Here is a 23567-nt window from a genome sequence, read left to right on the forward strand (position 1 = left end):
TAGTCTCATGAAACACTGCAGTGTTTTCTGATGAAGAGTCAGGCTGATCTGAGCCAATAAAACACAGAATCCCAGGCTGTGGCTTTTACCCCGTCAGCTGAAGGGCTCTGTGACACCCCTCAGTGCGATGAGGAGAGGAGACATAGTGGGTTAGAAATGCAAGTGGAGAGGGGCGCCTGGGTGGCTTAGTCGCTAAGTGTCTGCTTTTGGCTCAGGTCATGATCCCAGGGTCCTGGGATCGAGCCAGCATCGGGCTCCCTGCTCAGCGGGAAGCCTGCTTCTCCCTCTCCCACTCCCCCTGCTTGTGTTCCCTCTCTCGCTGCCTCTCTCTCTAATAAAACCTTTTAAAACGAAAAGAAAGGAAAAGAAAAAGAAAGAAAGAGAAAGAAATGGAAGTGTAGAGCCAATGGTCCGAACACATTAGGTTCCCAGCCGTGCCATTAAAAGTGAAAGTGGAGCCCGTGTGAATGCGCGTTCTCAGTGGGAGCCCTGGGTGCAGTTCCTATCTCATCCTCAACCTCTGCAGTCTTTCCCGTTGAGATCATTTTAGCAACATCTTTCAATAGGTTAGTAAAAGGGAATTATTAACCATTACACAGTTGTGTATGACTTGAGGGACGCATTTCCCGAGAGGGCTCCCGACGACAGACAAAATCACAAGCACAGGTTCCAATGAGCCTACATCTCTGTCTCCGCCCCACCCCCTCCTGGAGTGCTTTAATTAGAAAGATACTAACAGATTAAAGTCTTAGCCATACTCAATTCCTCCCCTGACCTGAAGAAAACCAGGGCCACTGAAAATCTGCTGCGTGTTCGACAACATTGTCAAAAGTTTGATGGGAGTACACCAGTGAGCGCGAACAGAGCCCCCAGGAAGTGGACCGAATGTGGGGGGAAGGTGACCCTGTTGCAGGTGCATGATTTAGCTCACAATGGGCTTACCTTCTGGGTGCGAGCATGGAAAGTGGTGCGCCATTTCCAAGCAGAGATGTAACACGTCCGTGCAGGAGAAGACTAAGGCAGTCTTCCAGATCTAAGTGAAGGGCCCGCGGGCTTGCCGTTCAGACTTGCCTCGGGTGAGGATTGGTGTATGGGCCACGGGAGCCACAGAAGCCGTGCAGAACTCAACACACACCAAAAGGCAAATCCTTGCGTAGTACTTAAGAGTCCGATGAGATAAAATGTTGGATCAAAGGATTATTTTTGCTTACCGAAGCATTTTGGGTTTTGCGTCTCCCCGGGCTCCTTTTTCAGTGGGCTGTTGTGCTCAGGGGCTGGAATTTGCACATTCCATGGCAGGCAGGTAGTCCGCTCTGATTAATCAAAACGGGACTCTTGATGGAGCCCTGCTGTGCTTATAATTTCAAATTCAGAAATGGGTAGGGAGAGTAGATAATGTGAGGGATTTTTGCCTCTGAAATTAGCTTAGTGTATTAATTCAGAAAGCAGGCGGTTGTCTCTTGGTAATCGGAACCATCTGCCTCCCCACATGCAGGAGTTTATCTCTCTAATCCGGCTTACAGCGGGCAAACCCCTCTTCTCTACCATCGTGCCCTTGAGCAGACGAGGCCGTGCAAAGCCCTTTGCTCTTAAGCACGTCGCTGTCGTTGAGGCTGTTTGGAGATTTCATCTTTTTTTCCTCTCTCTTCTTCACGTTTTGTCTGAGTTTGGGTTTTATTTCTCCTGGGGGCAGAAACCATGGCTTTCTTTATGAAAACTATGATAAGTAACCAGGTAAAGAATTTCGGATTCGGTGGCGGGTCTGAAGAAAAGAAGGAGGAAGGGGGAACATCGGATCCAGCAGCAGCCCAAGGGATGACCAGAGAGGAGTATGAGGAGTACCAGAAGCAAGTGATTGAGGAGAAGTGAGTACCCGCGGCCCCCTCCCCCTCTCAGAGCCACGAGAGGCGAATTCTGGCCGCACCTTCCTCGGCTGCCTGGCCTCGTGCGCTTTGCTCTTTAGATGCGTGTTCTCGTGCCGTTTGCCTCTGACCTTGGGAACGTGTGTTGTGCCGCGGCAGGTCCCATGTCCTGCTCGTCGGGATGGCGGTGGGACAGAATGACTGAATCTATCTGTCGTTCTGAAAGCGGCTTAACACTTTTTCTGGTCTGGGTTCATTGCACTTAACCTCAATTGAAATGTTCAGATGAACGAGGGTGTGCCTTTCTCTACGGTCTTCCCCAAGCTCACCCTTCTAGCACATAGAAAGCCTCCAAATGGAAGAATTCAGATTTTGTACCTGGAAGAGGGCCTCGAAGCGCGCACGGTGCAATCTTTTTTCTCTTACGTGTGTGAAAGAAAACCCTAGAAAGCACAACAAGAGGATTAGGTCATAAGACTCGGCTTCATAAAAACTGTGAATAAATTTGTAGGCTGTTTCTTATGGAAATTTTAAAGGTACAGAAAAGTAGAACAGTATAATGAACACCCATATAAACCTATGAATAAAGTCACAGTTAACATTTTGTTGTATTTGCTTATAGATGATTAGTTGGACGGATGGATGGCCAGATAGACAGACAGATAGATAGATAGATGATAGATGATAGATGGATAGATAGATAGATAGATGGATGGAAGCATTTTTGAAGTAAATTGTAAAGTGAAAGTAAAGACATCATGATACTCCACCCCAAATACTTGAGCCATGTACCTCCAAAAAATAAGGACATTCTCCTAGCTACATAAGGACATTCTCCTGACTATGTAAAATAAAAATAAAACATTAGTAACATTTTAGTTGGGCATTATGGAATGTGAAAAGCACTCACAATTTTCCACTGCTGTGCACGCTGACCTTTAAGTATAATCTCTATGTAATTTTTTAGATTTTAAGGTCGCATAATTTAAGAGTCTTTTCATAACAATGAAGAATTGAAGCCTCAATCTTGAGGTTAAATGTTCATCTTTTTTTTTTTTTTTTTTTTTTAAGTATTTCTCGGGGCACCTGGCTGGCTCTGTTGGTAGAGCATGTGACTCTTGATCTCGGGGTTTTGAGTTCAAGCCCCACTTTGGGCATGGCGCCTACTTTAAAAAAATTAAGTATTTCTCATTTGAGAGTATTTCTTTTTGCCATCATGGCTCTTTTGCTAATGATCAATTACATAAGAGTGGCCTAAGTCCTATTGCTAAGATGATTATAGGTGAAAGGTTAATGACCTGGAGGAAACTAAGAAAGTACAAAGGCTTACATTTAATGGAAACTTTATTGTATTTTTTCTGAAAGAAGTTGTAGCTTATAAACTACCTAGAATGTGGTAGTCTTGGCTCTGCGGTCAATTAAAGTCAGTTAAAAAAAATAAATACAACTCCAAACATGATGTTGGTGCTAAGATAAAACTCAGGCAAAAGAAAGAGCATCCCTCGCATATCGGCTAGTCTGGCCTCTGGCTCGTAAACGAGCAAACAAACAAAAAACAAGTATAATGAAGAAACAGAAGCAGAACAATAGCACCAAATGTTCTCAGCTCAAGTGGGTGAGTAAAAAGAAGCTGGCCAGAAATTTAGACTATGCATCTGATTGCGTAAAATATCACATAAGAGGTCCAAGCTATAAATCTGGCCACGGATATGGCATCTGTTTGATGAACTCATGTCCTAGTTTCCCCTAAGTTTATATCCGGACAGATCAAAGGTCCGAATGCCCAAATGGTGCTGTCAATCAGTGGGTTGGGTTATTTGCCAGCTACCTGGCTCTGTGTGTGTGCGTGTGTGTGTGTGTGCGTGTGTGTGTGTGTGTGTTACCAACTTGGTCACCCAATGTAAGAAATAGCAGCAGAGCAATGGGGTCAGCCTGCTTCCCTCTGGGAAGAGGCATGACTTTCAGTTTGTTGCTTGAGTTTTCAATACCTTCATCACCTAGAAGGCAACAAAGTCCGTTTATCCCTCCATTTCTCTCAATAATAGTAAAATGTCCCTTTACCTTAATTATGGTATGATAATTGCTAAGAATCATTTGTTACTTCAACTTTGATATGCATCACAGAACTGAACATAAAAGCTAAAATTACAAAGCATTTAGGAAAAAAAACAATATCTTTGCAAGCAAAGATTTTTTTTAATTTAATTTTTAAAATTTTTTTTGTAAGCAAAGATTTCTTAAACATGACTGTGAAAGCAATAACCATAAAATTTTAAAATAATGTAGACTTTATCAAAGTCGAAAATTCTTGTACATCAAAAGATACCATTAAGAGAATATTTATAAGAAAGTCACAGACTGAGAGAAAATATTTGCAAAATATACCTGACAAAGGACTGGGTTCTAGAATACATAAAGAATTTCTACAACTCAATAATAAAAGCAAAAAAAAAGGGCAAAAAGCATTGAACAAATACTTCATAAAGATAACAAATGGCCAATTAGTACGTGAAAAAAACCCATCTGATATCATTAGTCATGATGGAAATGAAAATTAAAATCAGGCTAAGGTACCGCTACACACACCAGAATGGCTAAAATTAAAAGGACACAATACCAAATGTTGGCCAAAATGTGGAACAATTTAGAACTTTTATTCCATTTGATGAGGCATGAGATGGTACGGCCACTTGGGAAAAAGTCAGGCAGTTTCTAATAAAATTAAACTGACTCAACCAAATTACCCTGCAACTCAGTAGTGCCGTGCCTCGATATCTACCTCAGAGAACCGAACACGTATGCCCACAGAAAGACTTGGACGAAAATGTTCATAGCCACTTCATTGACGGTGGCCCTGAATGGGAAATAGTCCAAGTCCATCCACGGGAGAATGAATAAACAAGCAGGACATATTCATACAGGACAATGCACTCAGTAATAAAAAGGAACAAACCACTGATAAATAACACCACCTCGATAAATCTCCAAAGTTCTTCTATGCTGAATAAAAGAGGCCTTATACAGAAGAATGTGTAGTATAGGGTTCCATTTTTAGAACGTTCTAGAACAGGCACAACCACTCTATGGTGGATAAAGGACAATGACTGGGAAGCAGGTATTAACGGGGCATGGAGATGAGAGAAGTTTCTCAGGTGATAGTAATGTTTTTCATATCTTCATGGGGGTTTGGGTTATACACAGAAACGGAACCAGTGGGAGAAACAGACATGCGTATGGGCATATGTGTATAGGTATATATGGGTATGGGAGATTGATTGTAAGGATTGGCTCATGTGATTATGGAGTCTGAGAAGTTTCCCCATCTGTTGTCTGCAAGCTGGAGGCCCAGAAAAGTCTCTGGTGTCGTTCTCAACTGAAGGCTGATGGGGGCAAGTCCTAGTTAAGGGCAGGAGAAGATTGAGATCTCAGCTCCAGCAGACAGGCAAAGAGAGAGAGAATTCCCCCTTCCCCTCTGCCTTTTCTTTTCAGTCAAGCCCTCAGTGGATTGGATGCTGTCCACCCACACCGAGGAGGGCAATCTGCTCTACTCAGTCCATCAATTCAAGAGCTAATCTCATTTGGAAACACCCTCGCAGACACACCCAGAAATCATGTTTAATCTGGGCACCCTGCGTCCCAGTCAAGTCGCCACATAAAATTAACCCGCCCAGTACACGGAAGCTCTGTGCACATAAGTGTGCACAGATTTTACTGCAAAAGAAAAGAAAGGAACCGCCAACAAGTACGTCACTGTAGTGAATGGCGTACGTGCTGATGTGTTTGGGGGAAAGAGTCTGGGTGTCTACAACTTTGAAATGCTTCCAAGGAGGAGATGGACGAATGCATGGATAGAGAGGAAGATAGGTATGTGATAAAACGTGCATAGTAAGACGCTAATTGTAGAAGCCAGATGGTGAGTATGTGGGTTTCACTATAAAATTCTTACAACTTCTCTGTATGTTTAACATTGTTCATAGCAAACTATTGGGGGAAAAAGCTCTGCTTCTGCCCAAGCCCTGGGTCACTGATGTCTTCCGCAAGTCACTTACTCTGTCTCGCTCCCGAAAGCCGGAAGGTGGACGCCGGTGTTGTCTGGGGCCTGCTCTGGGCCTGACCTCTGGGAGGCTGGGGCGCGGTGGCTCAGGGAAGGCCTGTGCTCAGGGCCCCGTGGGCAGTGGTTTCATCTGATCACTTCACATCAGCCCCTCCTTCAGGCAGCCTTCTGTGTGGTGGTGGAGAGGATTTCAAAACGTGAAGTTAAGAAACAGAAACAAGCTTAGCCGCCTGAAAATGAAAATGGAATTTCTTTTAATGCGAATAATGTTTCACGCAAAGATGCTTCGCCAAACCCCTCAGCAGAAACCCTACCAGGCCGGACGCCTGGGGCTGGCTCAGTTGGGTAAGGGCCCGGCTCTGGATTTTGGTTCAGGTCCTGATCTCAGGTCGTGAGATCCAGTCCCGCATCAGGATCCATGCTGAGCTCAGAGTTTGCTTGAGATTATTTCTCTCCCTTTGCCCCTCCCCTACACCAGCTCACTCTCTCTCTCAATAAATAAATAATTTAAGTATAAAAAAAAAAAGAAAGAAAGAAACCCCAGCAGGCCTCACATGGGCCTAACCTAGGAACCAGAGTAATGTGGGAAGCCAGCCGTGAGCACCATCTTGGCTCTTGCCATGGCTTCTGTCCCCAGTATGGCTGCTTTGTCCCTGCCTCTCCACTGTCACCTTTCCTCGCCATGACACCCAGACCACGAGGCCCCTGGGGACATGGAGCCCATGGCCTCTAAATTCACTTGTTCCAGTGAATGTCTGTCTTTCTCGGTCCCAGTCCCAAACTCCCAGAGAAAGGATTTCATTTGCCCAGCTGGGGCCAGTCCAATATAGCCAGAGGGCAGGGCCACGTGTATAAGTGTAGCCCTTCGTAACGCACCTCTGTGGGCAGCTGGGAGCGGAGGCAGTCCCTGGGAGCTTTGCAGACATCCCCAAGGGTGTCTGCTCCTGCCTCGGTCACCATGAGCAAGGGAGTCCATTTCAACCCCGCCTAGTCCAGAGTCCAATTAGCTCATCCCCAGAACATCATGGAAAGCTACCCTACCTTGTTGGGGATACCTCCTTCCAAACAGGGAACGGAACACTGTACCAAAATTAGGGCCTGGAGGGGTGACGATGAAGGGAAACAGTTTTCTAGATACATCCCTAAATACCATGTGCCTCTAAGGGCCCCCCAGCCCTGGACGCTATGACCCTGTTTTCACTGGACTAAGAGTCACTCAGGAAACTTGTTAAAAACATAGCTTCCGCTCAGCTGCCCCCAGGGATTCTGATGAGTCATTCTGAGATCAGACCCAGGCAGCTTCTTACCCAGCACCCAGGTGATTCTGATGTTTGTGGTCCCAGGTCCCAAGTAGAGCGACCCCGTGAGGTCAACTCTATACTGGGAACAGCCACGCTGCCCCTCTCCGCGCTGCACCCTAAGGAGATTCCCAGAACCCAGCTGTCCTGGACTTCAGGGGTCTGCCTTGAGTTACGACAGGAGAATGACAGAGAGGCAGGTGTTTGGGGACCTAGGACAGTGTTATCCCAGCGTCTGGCTCCTCTGTGCGGGGGTTGGAATGTCCTGAGCTCTCTAAGTCCTTCGATCCTTTATTCTCTTCTTTTGCTTTTAGGATGGAAAGAGATGCTGCATTTACACAAAAGAAGGCGGAGAGGGCGAGCCTCCGAGTTCACCTCCGGGAAAAGTACAGACTCCCGAAGGTGAGGCGCTCTTAACACAGTAACAGCCTGTTCGATTTCTTACGTCATAGAAAACGGGGAATGTTTGATTATCAGCAAAGGGTCACACTCATGAAAACACACACACACACACCACAAGCACACACACATACATGCACACATACACCACATGCGTGCATGCACACACACCACATGCACACACATACATGCACACATACACCACATGCGTGCATGCACACACACCACATGCACACACATACATGCACACATGCATACACATAGCCCACATGCACTCACACATACACGTGCCCCACATGCACACACGTACACACCCCACACGCACTCACACATACACATACATGCACACATGCATACATACATACCCCACATGCACTCACACATACACATGCACTCACACATACACATGCACTCACACATACACATGCACTCACACATACACGTGCCCCACATGCACACACGTACACACCCCACATGCACTCACACATACACATACATGCACACATGCGTACACACATACCCCACATGCACTCACACATACACATACATGCACACATTTGATGTAGTGAAAAGAACATTGGGCTAGTTCATAAAAACTAGATTCCAGTCATTTAACCTCTATGAACTTCCATTTTCTCTCAACAAAATGGAGTTAATACTCGTAAGTGACATTTTAATGTTCATTTCTGTAAAGCCCATAGAACTTCTATGTGTAACTGCACAAGGAGGAAGTAATCATAGCTGGCATTTAGTATCACGCACCAGGCACTGTTCGAAGGGCTTCGGTCATAGCAATGCATTGAATCCTTCCCAACAGTCCTCTCCGGTATTCTATCATCACCTCCGCTAGATGATAGAGGAAGCTGAGGAGTAGAGAAAGTAAGTCCCTCCTGCCAAAGGCCAGGAAGGGCAGAGCCCGAGGTCTTCACTCCCACCTACTCTGCCTGTATTTCAAAGGAGCGATCCGTTCCTTCTTGGTGGGGACGCTGTTGTGATGGCCAAGCCCCAGCATCATCCATTAACCCATCTCAGTGCTGGCGGAGAGAGCCAACACCCATAGGCTCTGGCCAGGCAGTTGGTTTACTGATGGGAAGAGGAGGTGTTGACGTGTGATGCTGGGGTTCCGAAGCTCTGCTCCTGTGGGTCCCCTGCGGACTTCAGAAGCTACAAGCATTAAACAAAGGGAGCCAGACCCACTGTCCCTGCAAAGTCAGTGCTGACGTCACCGAAGAGTTCAATAGCCCCAACTTGTGGGAGAGACTCCCCGCTAAGATGCCCCAGGAACCGGGTTCTGCTCTCAGAGAGGAGAGGAAAACTCACAGCCAAATGTAAACATTTTCATTGCAACCCATGAATTTTGAAAAGAAGGGCTTTGCTTTTTGCCTCCCTTAATCTGGTTTAATGCCTTTTCCCATTGGGCTCTTGGGAACACGGTCCCCTCCACTCCCATCGTCTGGCAGATTCCCTGAAGCTCCCTGGGATGGTACCAGCTGTCTTTAGGAGAACTGGGTTTCAATCCTGGTGCAACCTCAGATGGCTCTTTAATATGTCTGAGCCTCAGTTTCCCCATGGTTCTCTCTATGCCCAGAAGTCTTCTTTCTTCATAATAACCACCAGGGATCTCGAAGACCTTGAGTTAACACACCAATCTGGGTCAACAAGGCAACAACTCGAGGTCAAGAACCTGAGGTTTTGATTGTTTTCTCTTTAATGAGGGCCCCATGGTCCTGCTCCTTTCCAGAGCCTCCGGGGTGAACCCCTCAAGGCTCAACAGTAGGGCTTTGATGGTCTTCAGAGTAAAAAGAATCCCCAAATCTCAGAGTCAAGCTATCCTTTGGGACTAGAGCCTTTCCAACAGAAGCTATAAAAAGAGGAAAGAATTATAGCCACGAAATGTGCACATTCAGGCGCTGCCGGGAGAGGACCAGGGGAGGGACAGGGAGTATGTCTGTGTAGGATAAGGCTCCCTAAAGCCAGCTGGGGGTGCAGTGGAGGGACCGTGGAAAAACCAACAGATTGTTAACAGTGGAGCCCGTATCTCTCATCGCATGAGTTCCCAAGGCTCACCAGCCCTTCTCCCCATAGCGGCTTCAAATGTCTAATGCATGTGAGGGCCTCACCTGATTTTTTCCTGGACCCTGAAAAAGAACTTTGAGTTCATCTAAGAACCTAATGCCATTGACTCTTTTTAGATGTGAGGAAACAGCAGCCTGAAGGGTTAGGGAGCTTTGCAAAAACCCACAGCCACTGACTGATAGACCCAGGATGGGAGCGTAAGCTTCTCAACCATGAAAAAGCATGACTTCCTCATGAAAGGATTGAACGCTGCTCCCTCTGGCCCCGAGGTCTCTGCAGTTTCTACTCCGTGTTCGAGGTGTCCCAAAAGTTTGAGTGCAGTTTTGAGCTCTCTGTGGCTTCAACCTGCAGGAAGACTTTTGGGACAACCTGTACTGCTCAGGGTTTCAGTGACCTGGTGCAGACTCCCAGCCCGAAACCCAGCAGACCCACGGCTTCTCCCGCTCCTGGGTCGTCTGCCAGCTTCGGCCCAGCCCCGGAAGCCACTGCGAACTTCCAAACACAAGCCAGAGAAATAGATGCGAATATCGCTTGAAAGCATGCTGCCCTTGATCCCTCGGTGCACTTGGCTTTCAGGCAGAGGCCTCCCTGGCGTTCTTCTATATTATGGCTGCATGTCATAAAAGTGGACTGATTCTACACGGTGCTTCCAGGATTGGCCTGTGGTGTGAATAGTAAAAATACTAACAGTACAATTACCCGCTTTTCATATAGCACGTACGAAATGGGGAAATTCTAACCCAATTACACAATCCACAAAATGGTAATTAATAGAAAGTATATCATAAAAAATCAACGGGCTCCCATTCTACTTTGTCCCTTACCAGCAAACGTGGCTAACGGCCCAGCCTCACCGCAGCACCTTGCCCGTGAAGTCCAGCCCCACCCTTGGGTACTCTGGGCACCCCCCTGCCTCCCATGGCTGTTACAGGTGGCCTCCTCCCCTCCCGCCTGCCTCGTCTAGGTTCTGGACACAGCGGGTCTTCAAAAGCCCCCAGGCCTAGAAGGCGGCTCTGGGAGACAGAAGCATTTCCCAGGCCAAGGTCAGCCCCTGGCTGGCAGCTTCGTGTCCGTGCAGAGTGGCCACTCCTGTCCTGGCTTCTGTGTGCAGCGCGCCCAGCAGCCACCGCAGGGCAGGGACAGGATCGGGTCCCTCGCGCCCCCTGGTGTTCCCTAGACGCAGAGCGCACGGCAGGGAAGTAATGGTCCGGCTGCTGTTCTCAGTTCTGTGGGGACCGGGGTTGCAGCAGGGACAGTGACGGTGGGAACAGATATAAATGTCTGGCCGTGATCTTTTTTTTTTTGGAAGTCTATTTGTTTGCCACTAAGGGCCAGATTGTGCATTGTATTGTAAAGCAGTTGCCATGCTGGCGAGCCTGGAAGGGCCTGGTGGGCCCTCCTAGAAGCAGCTGTCACAGAACAGGAGGTGGCCGTGCCCGTGAGAGGCCGGGTGGGGACAGGCAGGGAGGGGAGTGTTGGAGCAGCAGGACCCTCCCATGCTGTGCGGGACAGAGCTAGAAAGCAAACGGGGTTGGCTGTCTCCACAGCAAGCAGGATGGAGGGGGATTTTGAAACGCCAGTAACTAAGGACGAGGTGAAGGCAGTGGAATATTTGGCCCTGAGAGGGGAGGACTTTGGGGAAATGACCACTATGAGGACTGTCATTCCCTGGGCCTTGAAAGCCATGCTTTGATGGTGATATTGTACCAACCTAACTTACCTGGAGGGGCCCGTGCTGCTGGCTACACGGACCTGTATGTAACTCTCAGGTGTTTCTTTGATTATGCAGAAGGATGCTAGCAGTGGAATCCCTAGAATGCCATCCGAAAACCACAATGGACTTGAACTTGTAGGTCTTCATCTCCTCCATGTTCCCCCAAGGAGCAAGGAGGCCCTGAAGGTCAGGCCGTGCCCAGGGCCCTCGCTGTGATTGGGAAAGCTCAAGGCCATGGCCATATGTCCAAAGACCCCAGGGAAAGGAATGAGGGGCCGGCAGCCAGTGCTACAGCCCTGGAGTGGGGGAGGGGTGTGACGGAGGCCCAGGCCAGCCAGGAACTGCTAGGCGGGAGACGGGGCAACAGATCCCCAAATCATTACCTATCCTCTTCATGGGGCTTGACATCTCGATTACTTCACTTATTTGATTACTAATTTGATTACTGCCTTTGAAAATGGCCATTCTGGTGTGTGTGTGCATTATTCAACCATAAAGAAAGGAAATCTTGCCATTTGCAACAACATAGATGGACCTTGAGGGTATCATACTAAGTGAAATAAGTCAGACAGAGAAAGACGATGCTGTATGATCTCACTTGTATGTGGAATCTTAAAAAGAGGAAGAAGAAGTCAGATACAGAGAAAAGACTGGTGGTTGCCAGAGTTGGGGGCGGGGGGGATGTGTGAAATGGGTGAAGGGGGTCAAGGGGGACAAACTTCCAGGTATAAGATAAATAAGTCCTGGGAACATAATGTAAGGGTTGGTGACTATTAAAAAAGGTCATCGAAAGACATTGGTAGGACAAATCGTATTGTCATGAACCATTAGCGATAACCTTCGGATGGGCGGGGTCATCTGAAGAGCACGCCCACTGCCCCTCCTCCCGCCTGTCTGAGGTCTCGTCCTGGGGCAGGGGTGGGCTCCTGGGCTGCCCGGGGAATTCGGCTCCCAGCGTCTGAATGGTCTTTCTACTTTTATTAAACTTATTTTTATATATATAAAAAAGCATGTCAGTGCATAATCATAAAACTCATTGAAATCAAAAGACTTGCCCAAAGTCATGAAGCTTACTGGGCCAATGGGACCTCCAGGCTCCTGATTCTTCATCCAGTACTTTCTATGCCCCATTGTCCCTACACCCTCTCTCAACTGTATCTCCATCCAGGATGGTAGACTCAAGAATGAACACAACCGTCCACCAAGAAAATAGTGCTGGGCAGAAAGCAAAGGGTCACCAGGCCCTTCCTGGGCTCCTCATAACCACCTTTCCCTCCCCTCGAGGTTTGCAGACTGCTAAGCCCTCTGTTGTCTTATAAAGTGCCTATTGGGTAAGCAGCCGTACTAATAGTATTAGCAGTCCACGGGGAGCTGGACACATTCACCGTGTCCTCCAGCTAACGAGGGATGACCCCCTGGGTGCCTCATTCACAATTCCCTGGGGTCACCGGTGCGGCAACCAGACAACCAGCAGGAGGCCGTTCTGGGCCCTTCCCCTTACCGAGGCCCAACGGAGAGCAGATTTGAGGAAAATGTCTTCCCGGGAGCTGTCAGGTCTAATGAGGATAACTACGTCACATTTTGGAATTAGAACTGTATTTTCTAAAGAAATTATTTGGCTGGTGTTCCCCGTGAAAGAGTTTCACTGATTGCTGACCGGGGGAAGGGAATTTGGACTCAGGAAAGGAGCAATTTGGGCCCGGCCCTCTAGGGAACAGTAAAAGCCTCCTCTCCCAGTTCATTCTTCACTGTTCATGACAACACTGTTTATTGTGCCCGTGTCTTTGGATGACCCCTTTTAATTGCAGTAATCACATAAGGAGTCCACTAAGGGCGGGGAGCAAATGCAATAATCCGAGGGATCTAGGAACCAAGCATGTCCACGCAGTGTGGGTTTCCTCCGGCTTTGGAACCGCAGGTGCTCAGAGGGCTTCAGGCGCCTAAAGGAATCCAAGATGCTCGAGTTAGGATTGGGTCTCGTTCCACGGATCAGCCCCTGTCCTGTGATTCCACTGTTCCGTCTCCGCCGTGTCTCCTTTATAAAGAAGGTCAGATCTCTCCCCAGGAAAACAAGCAGATAGCACTTTCGGAGTAGACCTGCTCTCTAGGTACTTTCCCGAAGTGACCTGCTCCCACTGCCCCCTGACGCCTTCCTCCTTCCGATGCTGGGTAGTCCTGCTCAACGCCAAGACCAGTGACCCCCTCCCGAAGCCCCCTCTCTCCTCAGCTTCCGGGTCTCATTCACCCCAAACTGCCCCCCCCGTGTCTTCTAATGACCTATCCTCCCCAGGTGTGCTGCCTCCAGATTTTGGAATATTGCAGGTCTGCTCTTTTCCCACTTAATCTGCACACTCTCCCCGCCCCCGGGGGGGGTGCATCTTGCTGTCACTCTCAGCGGCCACCCACGTGTGGATGATTCTCAGACCTACACCCACAGCCCCCCTCTTCTCCCTACGGTTCCTGCTGCGTCGGCCTCCGCCTGGGCACCTCATAGCTCTTCTCCAGAACAGACTGGCTCGTTTTCCCCCAAACCTGCCCCTCCTGCAGGCCCCATTTCTAGGGATGCCCATCCCCACCCCAACCTGTCCCCTCCCCCCTCCCAAGGCCGGCGGGGCAGCCAGAAGTCACCCTTGACTCTTCCCTCCTACTCCAGCCTCATATCCAGTAAATCATCACCCTCATGTCACCTCCTACATAATTCTCAGCTCATCTCCAAGGACAGGGCTCATCTTGCCTCACCTCTCACCACAACAGCTCAGCAGCGGCTTTTCCACTTTGAGTCTTGCTCCCCTCGAAATTGCAGAGTGAGGTTTCCAAAATGCAAATCTGATCCTATTTATCCCCTGTTTAAAAAAAAAAAAGGTTTATGATAACATCTGAGAATAAAGTCCCAGTCCCGTGGCTTGTAGGCCATGATGTGGTTCCTATCTTTCCAGGCTCAGCTCTTGCTACCCCCTGCTCAGACTGGACTTTCTCCTGCTCTGTTCCCTACATTCCGCTCTCCGTGGCCCCTTTTCTTCCTGGAAGACCTCGGTCTAGTCCCACTTCCCATAGAACCTTCTGTGATCCTCTTCTCCCCACCACCCCTCATGCTCCCATAATCCCGGAGTGCCTGTCTCCTGTTATCTTACCACCGTGAATATTCTCGCCGGCTGGACCTGTGCTCTTTAACAAAGGGGCTGAGTTGTTCATCTTTGTCTTCAGTGACTTGCACAGTGCCTGACATGTAGAAAGTGTGTCCACACACACACGAAGTGTTTGCTGAATGTTGGATGTCACTGGGAAAAAGGAAAAAAAAAAATACACCCAAAGCAAAGTATCGAAAACAGCAGAAAGAATTTATCTGCTCTAAGAGTCACATTAAAATAAATGTTCACGAAGAGAACAAGTCTGGATTATAACTGTGTATACAAAGTCCAAAGGTGACTTTATATTATCATTAAAATGTCGTATTTCTTCAAATAGAGGAAGTAATACGTTTTAAGTCAAGCCACAAGATTCTTTCTAAAAACAAATGTGCTCCTCTTCCCAGCCAATTCAGAATGTATATGTAAGTCAAGCCAAATTAATAAGAGAAAACAGTTCCACAATGAGCCCTAATCCTATTAACAGAATTGTCAATCTAGGTTAGTCATTGAAAAATAATGTTGTGCCCCCTGCCGAGCTATATGATTTAGTTACACCTGGTGTTTGTCTGCTGTATTAAGGGCAGCATTCATTTCGAATAAAGACGAAGTAGAAGAAAATCTACCAGTGGGGTTGTGTTTAAACGTGTCACATCGAAAGCTCCCTTAGAACAGAATTTAAAAGTTGTCTCTTAAAAAAAGATCTGATTCTGTGGCTGTTTCTTTGCCAGGCTCCTTCAGATTCGGAGCTCCGGGGCTGCCCAGTGGGGTCCCAGCCACTGAAACCCCCTACCTCAGAGCAGCTGTTTCTGGTGGCAGGGCTGGAGGCCATCAGGGGCCGCGTCAGGGGCCTTCCCTTCCTTCTCCTCCCCATCCTGTCCCAGTTCAGTTTGCTCCTTCTACTCCCACCCCTCAAAGAGCCATGGACTGAATGTCCTGAGGGGACCCCGGGAAGGGGAGAGAGAGCCCCGGGACACGGGTGTGGTGGTCCTCGGCCACGTGGGCAATCTCACTGAATCCTCACGAATGCCCCGTAAGGTAGGAGATATTATTTCCCCTTCACAGATAAGAACACGGGCTGGGAGGGGGAGACGAAGAGGGGCTTCCCAAGGTCACGCCCCCTGTAAATAACAAAGCAAGATAAGACCCCAAGCCTATCTGACCCCACAGGCCATATTTTCCTGCTAGCCCCAGCAGCGGTGCTGGCAGCTCCCTCCTGAACAAGCTGAATGACGTTTATGCAAGTCTCAGGACCTCGGCTTCCACCTCTGTAAAATGAGAGGCTTGGACAGTGACCTCCGCGAGCTTCTCGAGCCCTTCTGCAACGCCTTTGCAAAGGAAAGAAGCGGGAGATGTACACAGCTGGGATCTAGAAACCCTCATTCCTTCTGGGTCCTCACACGTGTGCCTGCTCTCAACCAGAGAAGTCAGATCCACACCCTCTGTCCAAGTAGCTGTGGGGGGAGAACAGTGTGGTGTAGCAGACATCGCAGGGAGCACGCCCCGGACAAGGGTCTCTGTGCTGCTCGGCACTAGAATCACCTGGAAAGCTTTTAAAAAATTATATTGCCTGGGCCTCTGCCACAGACCATTGGAGCCTACCTCGCTCCTGCTCTGGCCTGAAGACCCCTTCACCTTTGGCAAAGCAGGCCAGGCTCGCTTTTACCTGCGGTGAAGGGGTTTGTTGACTGGCTGTGTTCTTTTCTCTCTCCCTCTGTCCCCGCGTCTCATAGGTTCCCGCAGGACAGGAACCAGGGGTGGCTGTCACTCTCCCTAGAAGCCAGCGCAGCCCCCTACTCACACCTAGGACAGTGAGAGGTGGTCCGTGAAGACCACTGGTCCTCACAAACATGGAAACATCCGATGTTACATCAACTCGTCAAAGTCAAAGAAATCCATTAATCTAGCTGTTTGGTAGCGTGTAGACCCAAACAAAATAAACAAACCAAAACCCAAATAAAATCTGCCTACAATCCAACAAGCCGGTATTGGCAACACACCAAGTTTGACTGACTAGGACTCTAACAAGGGGTGAACGCTCAGCTTTTTGACAAAACAGCCGTCTGAGATAGGATCGTTGTTCAACCTGTCTCACTTGGGTACAAGGTGAAGGCCCCTTTGGGGCGCCTGGGTGGCACAGCGGTTAAGCGTCTGCGTTCGGCTCAGGGCGTGATCCCGGCGTTATGGGATCGAGCCCCACATCAGGTTCCTCCACTATAAGCCTGCTTCTTCCTCTCCCACTCCCCCTGCTTGTGTTCCCTCTCTCGCTGGCTGTCTCTATCCTGTCGAATAAATAAATAAAATCTTAAAAAAAAAAAAAGATGAAGACCCCTTTATCAAAATCTAGGGCTCAGACCGTGGGAATCCAGGGCCGTGCTTACCCTTCAGCGAAAGGTCAGAAATCAGTCACAGGGAATGAGCAGAGCAGGGCGCGGGGCTATTTAAATAACGGGGCATTCAGCGCTAGTAATGAAGATTATAAATCTGGTTAAAAACCAAGAGATTAAAACTGATTCTGGTCAGACGGCATAAAAATAATTAGCTCTTAACTGCATTAAACAATATCCCAAATTGATAAGATTTCTGGAAACGAGAAGACCTCTCAGACCGAGCCTCTAGGAAAAAAGGCCAGCTGTTGGGCTCCTAACTGTATGCTGCTCACCTCCCTCCCTCCCTCATTCTCGCCTCCCTTCTTTCACCCCGTGCTTCCTGGGGCTGAGCCTCCCCGCCTCCCCGGAGCTGATTCAGGTCGTCTGTAACTCCGCTTGAATCTGGGGGTATGCTGAGGCATTACCGCCTTTCCTTGATGTGTGGACGTGGTTCACATGTCTGGCCTCCCCCGCCTGACTTGTCAATGGGCAGCAGAAAGTGCGCACGAGACGCTCACTGCGTGGATTGCAAACAAGGTCCCGTGGGCAGGGAGGTTGCTGAGGCCAACGGACGAGGCTGCGCATGGGCCACCGGCCACCATCTACACTTCATTGATTCTTCTTCGTGGCTTGCTCTGTCTTGGATCTTTCTCTCAAGGGCCAATACTCTCCCACAGTGACTCTGTGTCACTGTGTCTTCTTAATCTCAGGGACCCTTTCAGCAGGGATGGTGACAGCGAGCTGCCCTTTTTTCTCAAAAATATGGATAACCACAGCCATGCTTGTCCAGGGCTTAGAAGCTTACAAGACCATCTCACAGCACACCTCCTCCCATCTGCTCGGGAATCTTTCGAGGGCCCTTCCACCGGGCATCGGAAGTGTAAGGTGACTTGCCAAAGGTCATGCAGAGGACGAATGACAAAGCTGGGACTCAAACCCAGGTCTTTGCCACCGGCCACCTCTGCAGGGGAACGGTCTGAGTCAGCTGCAGAAGGCTGTAAAAAGCCCAGACCCCTTTTTACAAATAGGACCCTCGCCCTTGGCCTGTACTGGACCTGGGGCCGGCTCGCAGGGTTAGGATCCAGTGGTACAGAGGCCGGGCCCAGGTTCGGTCCTGAAGGGCTGCATTCTTTTTTTTTTTTTTTAAGATTTTATTTATTTATTCGACAGAGATAGAGACAGCCAGCGAAAGAGGGAACACAAGCAGGGGGAGTGGGAGAGGAAGAAGCAGGCTTATAGCGGAGGATCCCATAACGCCGGGATCACACCCTGAGCCGAAGGCAGATGTTTAACTGCTGTGCCACCCAGGCGCCCCTCCGAAGGGCTGCATTCTGTCCGCTAGCTGCTCGCGGGCCCTGCCTGGTTGGCCTACCCTTAGTCGTAAGGTGCCCACAGCACAGGCTGCAGCCCAGGGCAGTGGATTCCAGGGTCATCATCTGAAGCAATGGCCCCCCTGGCTTGGGCCCTGTGCTTTAGAGGATTTCCCCTGTCCCTTGGGCTACATCCCTTCATGTGGGGTGAAAAGTCTACAGGGCCAAAGGAACAGGCCTGTCCAGTGCCCACGACCCCCTTTTAGACCACACTCCAGCTGCCCAGGACCCGGGATTCCCTGCCTAATGTTTTGGGAGGCTGTTCAGGCCTCTTCACCAGGCCGGTGCCCCTGAGAGCTCAGGGAGCTGCTGGCCCGAGTCCTGCTAAGCCTCAGGAGGGGTCTCTACACTTCAGGCTCCTAGGGAAGGACAGACCCAGAGGCGGGGGGCAAAGGAGGGCTGGTCGTGAGCCTGGGCCCTCTGGCAGTTCTCGTCCTCTGGGTCCCACAAACATGCACGTGGGTCTGACAAAGCTCAGGGAAGCCTGATAGCTCGGCTGTCTCCCAGAACTGAGGCCCTAGTGCCGAAAGGGAAACAGGCCCAGTCTGCCAGGAACGTGACTGGGGAGTGAAAGTGGGGGCCATTTCTAGGCCAGAGGTAAAGGGACAGAGAGGGCAAGGCCTCTGACCAGGCTGACCACCGCGCGCAGGAGTCACGATTGCCCAGCGCAAATGCCCGGCCCACCACGGAGGGTTAGTCTGGAAGTTGACTCTTAGTGCACCCCAAACAACGCAGGTGTCACTGATTAATCCTCTGTGACTCTAAGGCAAATAATCGAATCCCAATTTATAGATAAGGAAATCAAGCTCAGAGAGGTAAGATGTCCAACGTCACACAGCGTGCAAGTGGTGGTGGTCACCTTCACGCTCAGGCAATGATTCTGAAGCCCGCACTCGACCTCGCAGTGCACGGGCCCAGCGGGAGTGGCGAGTAAGTCGTAGCTACGACAACGGAGCTCTTCCCAGCAAAGCAGACCTGCATATCTAAGGATCGTTAAGGCTGTTGCCGTCCCTGACGACAGGCTCATCGAATCATTCAGTGAACGCTTACTGTCCGTGTCTGCCTGCCAGACACTGCCGGGTTCAGAGCCTTGTAGGTGAGTCAGCTACAGTCCCGTCTTCAGGAAAAGGGGAGCAGGGGTTCTTAAACTGTAGCACGCACCAGAAACCCCAGGAGGGCTTGCAAAGTCAAAGGTGGCTGGGCCCACCCTCCCAGCTTCTGAGTCAGCAAGTCGGGTGAGGTCTGAGAACGTGCATTTCCAACAAGGTCCCAGGAGACACCGATGCTGCTGGCCTGGGGACCCCACTGTGAGACACACTTCGGTAAAAGTGCCAATCAAGAGCCCCTTGGTGAGTTGTAAGGCAAAGTGGAACCCCACCGCTCTCCCTTCCCCAGGCAAATGGAATGAGATGAAAATAAGCCTGAAACTCCTCCTTGAAGGAAGAACCCGTTGCAAAGCTTCCCCAGAGGCAGGGCGCCGACCCACCAGGAGAAGGGGAGGCAGGGGAGCACTGTCCTCAGCAGTGGCCCAACTCTGAGCACCAGCTGCCTGTCCCTCCAGGCTACTCCTTCTGGTTTTGACTCCGGGGACATCCACAGAGATCTTATCACCAACCAGAGGGGCGGCGAGGGAGTGCCAGAATTCCCAGGAACGCCTTTTCAAATCATTATTTATTCTGGGATGTGTAAGAGAGAGGAGATGTCCTGCATCGACAGGAACTGAGAATTGCCAGGCTGACGTCCCGCTTTTCCTCTCCTCCCTGCAAAATTGCCCAGACGATGATCAGCAAAAAGGCAACCTCTAGGGTAGGTAAATAAAAAATAAATAGAGATGGAGGATTGGCTGGGAGCCCCTGCGGATTAACTAACTAATTAATCCCCACAACAGTTTGAGGAGGAACTAATTAATCCATTAAGCACTTTGAGGGGCCAAGGCCTGGCCAAGTGCGGGAGAGGTTTCCCTCCCTCGGGGGTCTGCGGTGGACTGTGGCCCTTCCCAGGGGCCTTCAGGGAGGCCGTGTGTGAGGATCGTACCCCCCCAAAGGGGTACGTCTCCCCCTCATGGAATCCTGCCTCTCACACGTCTCCACAGCCAGGCTTGCTGTTATTCTGCCCAGAGAACCAACAGAAAAAAGGAGCTCTGGGGGGAGCCACAGGGCCCTAGAGCTGGAGAAGGATTGGGGGATACGGTTTACAGGTGGAGACTGGAGTGTCCACCTTACCCTGACTCGCTCTTTGGTCCCAGAAACGACCGATGTTTGCTTATAGCCATTTCTGCTCAGCACCTAGGCAAGGGGAATTCGTATTTTCCTGTAGGTGTTGACTTAAACTCCTCCCCGGCAGTCAGCAGGTGTCAAAATCTTCCTAAAAACAAATCGATGAAGGTCTGATTAAGACTAAGTGATCGCTTTATCCTTCTGTGACTTTTCACGCACTTTGGTCACAGCACATTGAGGGGGGTGAGCCCCAAGGTCTGCTGAGATCTTTCCTACCCTTTGCTTTTCTGATGCTCTGTAATCTTCTGGGCCCCTGGAGCCCTTTTTGCCTCCTGTTACAACCTGATCTCAGAAATCATCTGATACAGCCATCTGGGAATATAAACTACCCATACCTTTCCCAGTGAACCTTTTTTTTTTTTAGAAAGGAAGTGGGGAGGGAGGAGCAGAGGGAGCGGGAGACAGAGGATCTTAAGCTGGGTGTGGAGCCTGATGTGGGGCTCGATCACACAACCCTGAGATCATCAGGTCATGACCTGAGCCAAAATCAAGAGCCGGATACTTAACCAACTGAGCCACTCAGGCGCCCCTCCCAGAGAAACTTCTTTAGATTCTTCTCTCTTATTAAGAAACAAAGGCCCCAGGGGCATCTGGGGGGCTCAGTCGTTAAGCGGCTGCCTTCGGCTCAGGGAGTGATCCCGCGTTCTGGGATCGAGCCCCACATCAGGCTCCTCAGCTGGGAGCCTGCTTCTTCCTCTCCCACTCCCCCTGCTTGTGTTCCCTCTCTCGCTGGCTATCTCTCTCTGTCAAATAAATAAATAAAATTTAAAAAAAAAGAAAGAAAGAAAAGAAAAAGAAACAAAGGCCCTGCAGCCAAAGGGGTAAAGGAATGTCTAAGACCAGGCAGCACGCACCACGAAATTCTGGAACAGTCACTCTTGGGACCGCAAAATGAAGTACGTTGGGGGCAGACTGTGGCGGTAGCGGCAGCACTGAAGGATGATGGGTAGCAGCAGCACTGAAGGATGATGGGTAGCAGCCAGGCCCCGGACTAGTCACCTAATAAACAAGCACCATGTGCCAGACTCACTTCCAGGTGCGGCGGAGTGTGTACGGTTGAATTTGCCAAGATTCTATGCCCTCATGGGGCCCCCTGTCTAGTAGAAGGGAGGTAAGGGGCAAAGGTTAAGCAGAAGTTGCCATGGTGACTGAGCACCCTCCGTGGCTGTGAGTCCAGACCACACCCTCCAGGGTGGGATCGGCCAGGGCCACTGAGTCACAGCCTGGGGCGCATAGACTGCGCAGCTTGCAAAGCGGCCCTGAGCAGAGTCCACAGTGTGATTCTCCAGCTTTGCTGGCAGGCAGGATGGGGACAGATCTTAAAACCCACATTGCTGAGCTCCACCCAGGAGCTTCTGATTCGGTTGGTCTGGTGTGGGGCCCAAGGATTTGTCTTTCTACTGTGTTCCTAGATGTCTAATGCTGCGGGGCCCAGGGACCACACTCTGAGAAGCACTGTTGTGGAAAGTTCTGACCCTCCCAAGGCACAGTGAAAGAGGGGCACGTCAACCAGGACCTCCAGCCTCCACGATGGCCACCAGGCCCAGGCTCTGCACAGAGAGAGACAGCCGAGCACGCCATCCACCCCCTTCATCCCCGACGGAGGATTTTGCGGCAGCTTTGACTATCTGTTTGGTGGCTTGGTTGTTTGAGAGTGGTTGATGTCTTCTGTATTTGTGTTTTGCATAGAGTGAAATGGACGAGAACCAAATCCAGATGGCTGGAGACGATGTGGACTTGCCCGAAGATCTCCGGAAAATGGTAGATGAGGATCAAGAAGAGGAAGAAGACAAGGATTCTATTCTTGGGCATTTACAGAATCTGCAGAACATGGACTTGGATACCATAAAAGAAAAAGCCCAGGCCACCTTCACGGAAATGAAGCAGACAGCAGAGCAGAAGTGTTCTGTGATGTGAGGGGCAGCGCGGCTGGAGGAGGGACCGCGGTCAAGGCGGAGGTGACCACTCCCCTCAGGAGCGTTTCCAGCAGTGTGCATTTCAACATAGCGAACACAGAAAAGCCATGATGAGAAAGCTCCACAAACTTGTAGACACCAACTGGATGTTCTAAATGTTCCTGGTAGAGCGCTTAGCGAGAACCTTGCAGTAGGAAACACACTTTCCTTCTAGTTACAAATGTGGCTCAGTGTGAAATTTCATCTGTGAGTGACACAGAACACGGATCTGCTTAAAGATCTTCAGGGAAACCAGGAAGAAATGAAAGCAAATGACATTTCCTCTCTGACTTCCTTTTTTAGAGGGCAAGGTCTCACCCCCTCCAACCATTAGCATGACTCCAGGTCCCTTGGGAAGAGATGTGGGAGGTCATGGAGCCCACTGGGAACCCAGGTGCACCTCTCACCTCTCACACCGCCTCTCACTCCCAGGCACCTTACGCTGTTCATACTTCCCATCAAGTTTGGCACTTGGACCGTTCAAGGTGAAGGGGCAGTGGCGGGGATATGATGAGAAATGAAGATGAGAAGTGAGGATGAGAAATTAAGGTGGAGAATAGACTTCACCAGCCCTTTGCATCATTCTAGAGGCCATGCGAAGAAAGGATTGAGGGGCTGACAAGTAGAGGCAGGGGGCAACTAGGAAGGCTATGGCTCCTTCCACGTTCGGCATCATCACCTGTTGTCTGTTGGTGATTGCAATGGGAACAGAGCAGGTGGATAAATAAAGAGCATTGGGAAGTTAAATCAATCTCGCTGTGTGTGTGTGTGTGTGTGTGTGTGTGTGTGTGTGTGTGTCTCCCCCACCTTCCTCTCTCGTCCTCTTCTCTCCATCTCACCTCCCCTATCTCTCCTTGGTTTTCCTCTCCTGTCCCTCCCCATCCCTCTGCTGCAGACTAGCTTCCAATAAACCATGCTGTCATTCTGTGCCCCAGTCTTCCAGGGGTAACGGATTTCCTTCTCTTAACACTTGCTCTCAGGGGAATTGCTCAAAAGACTTAGAATATTTACCTTGGAAACATCTAGAGCTGTTTAACTAAAGCCAACCAAACCAAAACAAAATACTAGC

General features: G+C 49.8%; 1 protein-coding gene across 1 annotated transcript; it reads left to right on the forward strand.

Moving 5' to 3' along the window:
- The first annotated feature begins 1688 nt into the window (after positions 1-1688).
- On the forward strand, positions 1689-22460 carry CPLX4 (complexin 4). The gene is made up of 3 exons (XM_045790356.2): positions 1689-1865; positions 7529-7616; positions 22233-22460. Exons 1-3 carry the CDS (start codon positions 1699-1701, stop codon positions 22458-22460), a joined length of 483 nt encoding a protein of 160 aa, XP_045646312.1. The 5' UTR covers positions 1689-1698.
- The last annotated feature ends 1107 nt before the right edge of the window (positions 22461-23567 follow it).

This window comes from Ursus americanus, chromosome 19 (genome assembly GCF_024610735.1).
Source record: "Ursus americanus isolate L20-20 chromosome 19, mUrsAme1.1.p, whole genome shotgun sequence".
Lineage (NCBI taxonomy): Eukaryota > Metazoa > Chordata > Mammalia > Carnivora > Ursidae > Ursus > Ursus americanus.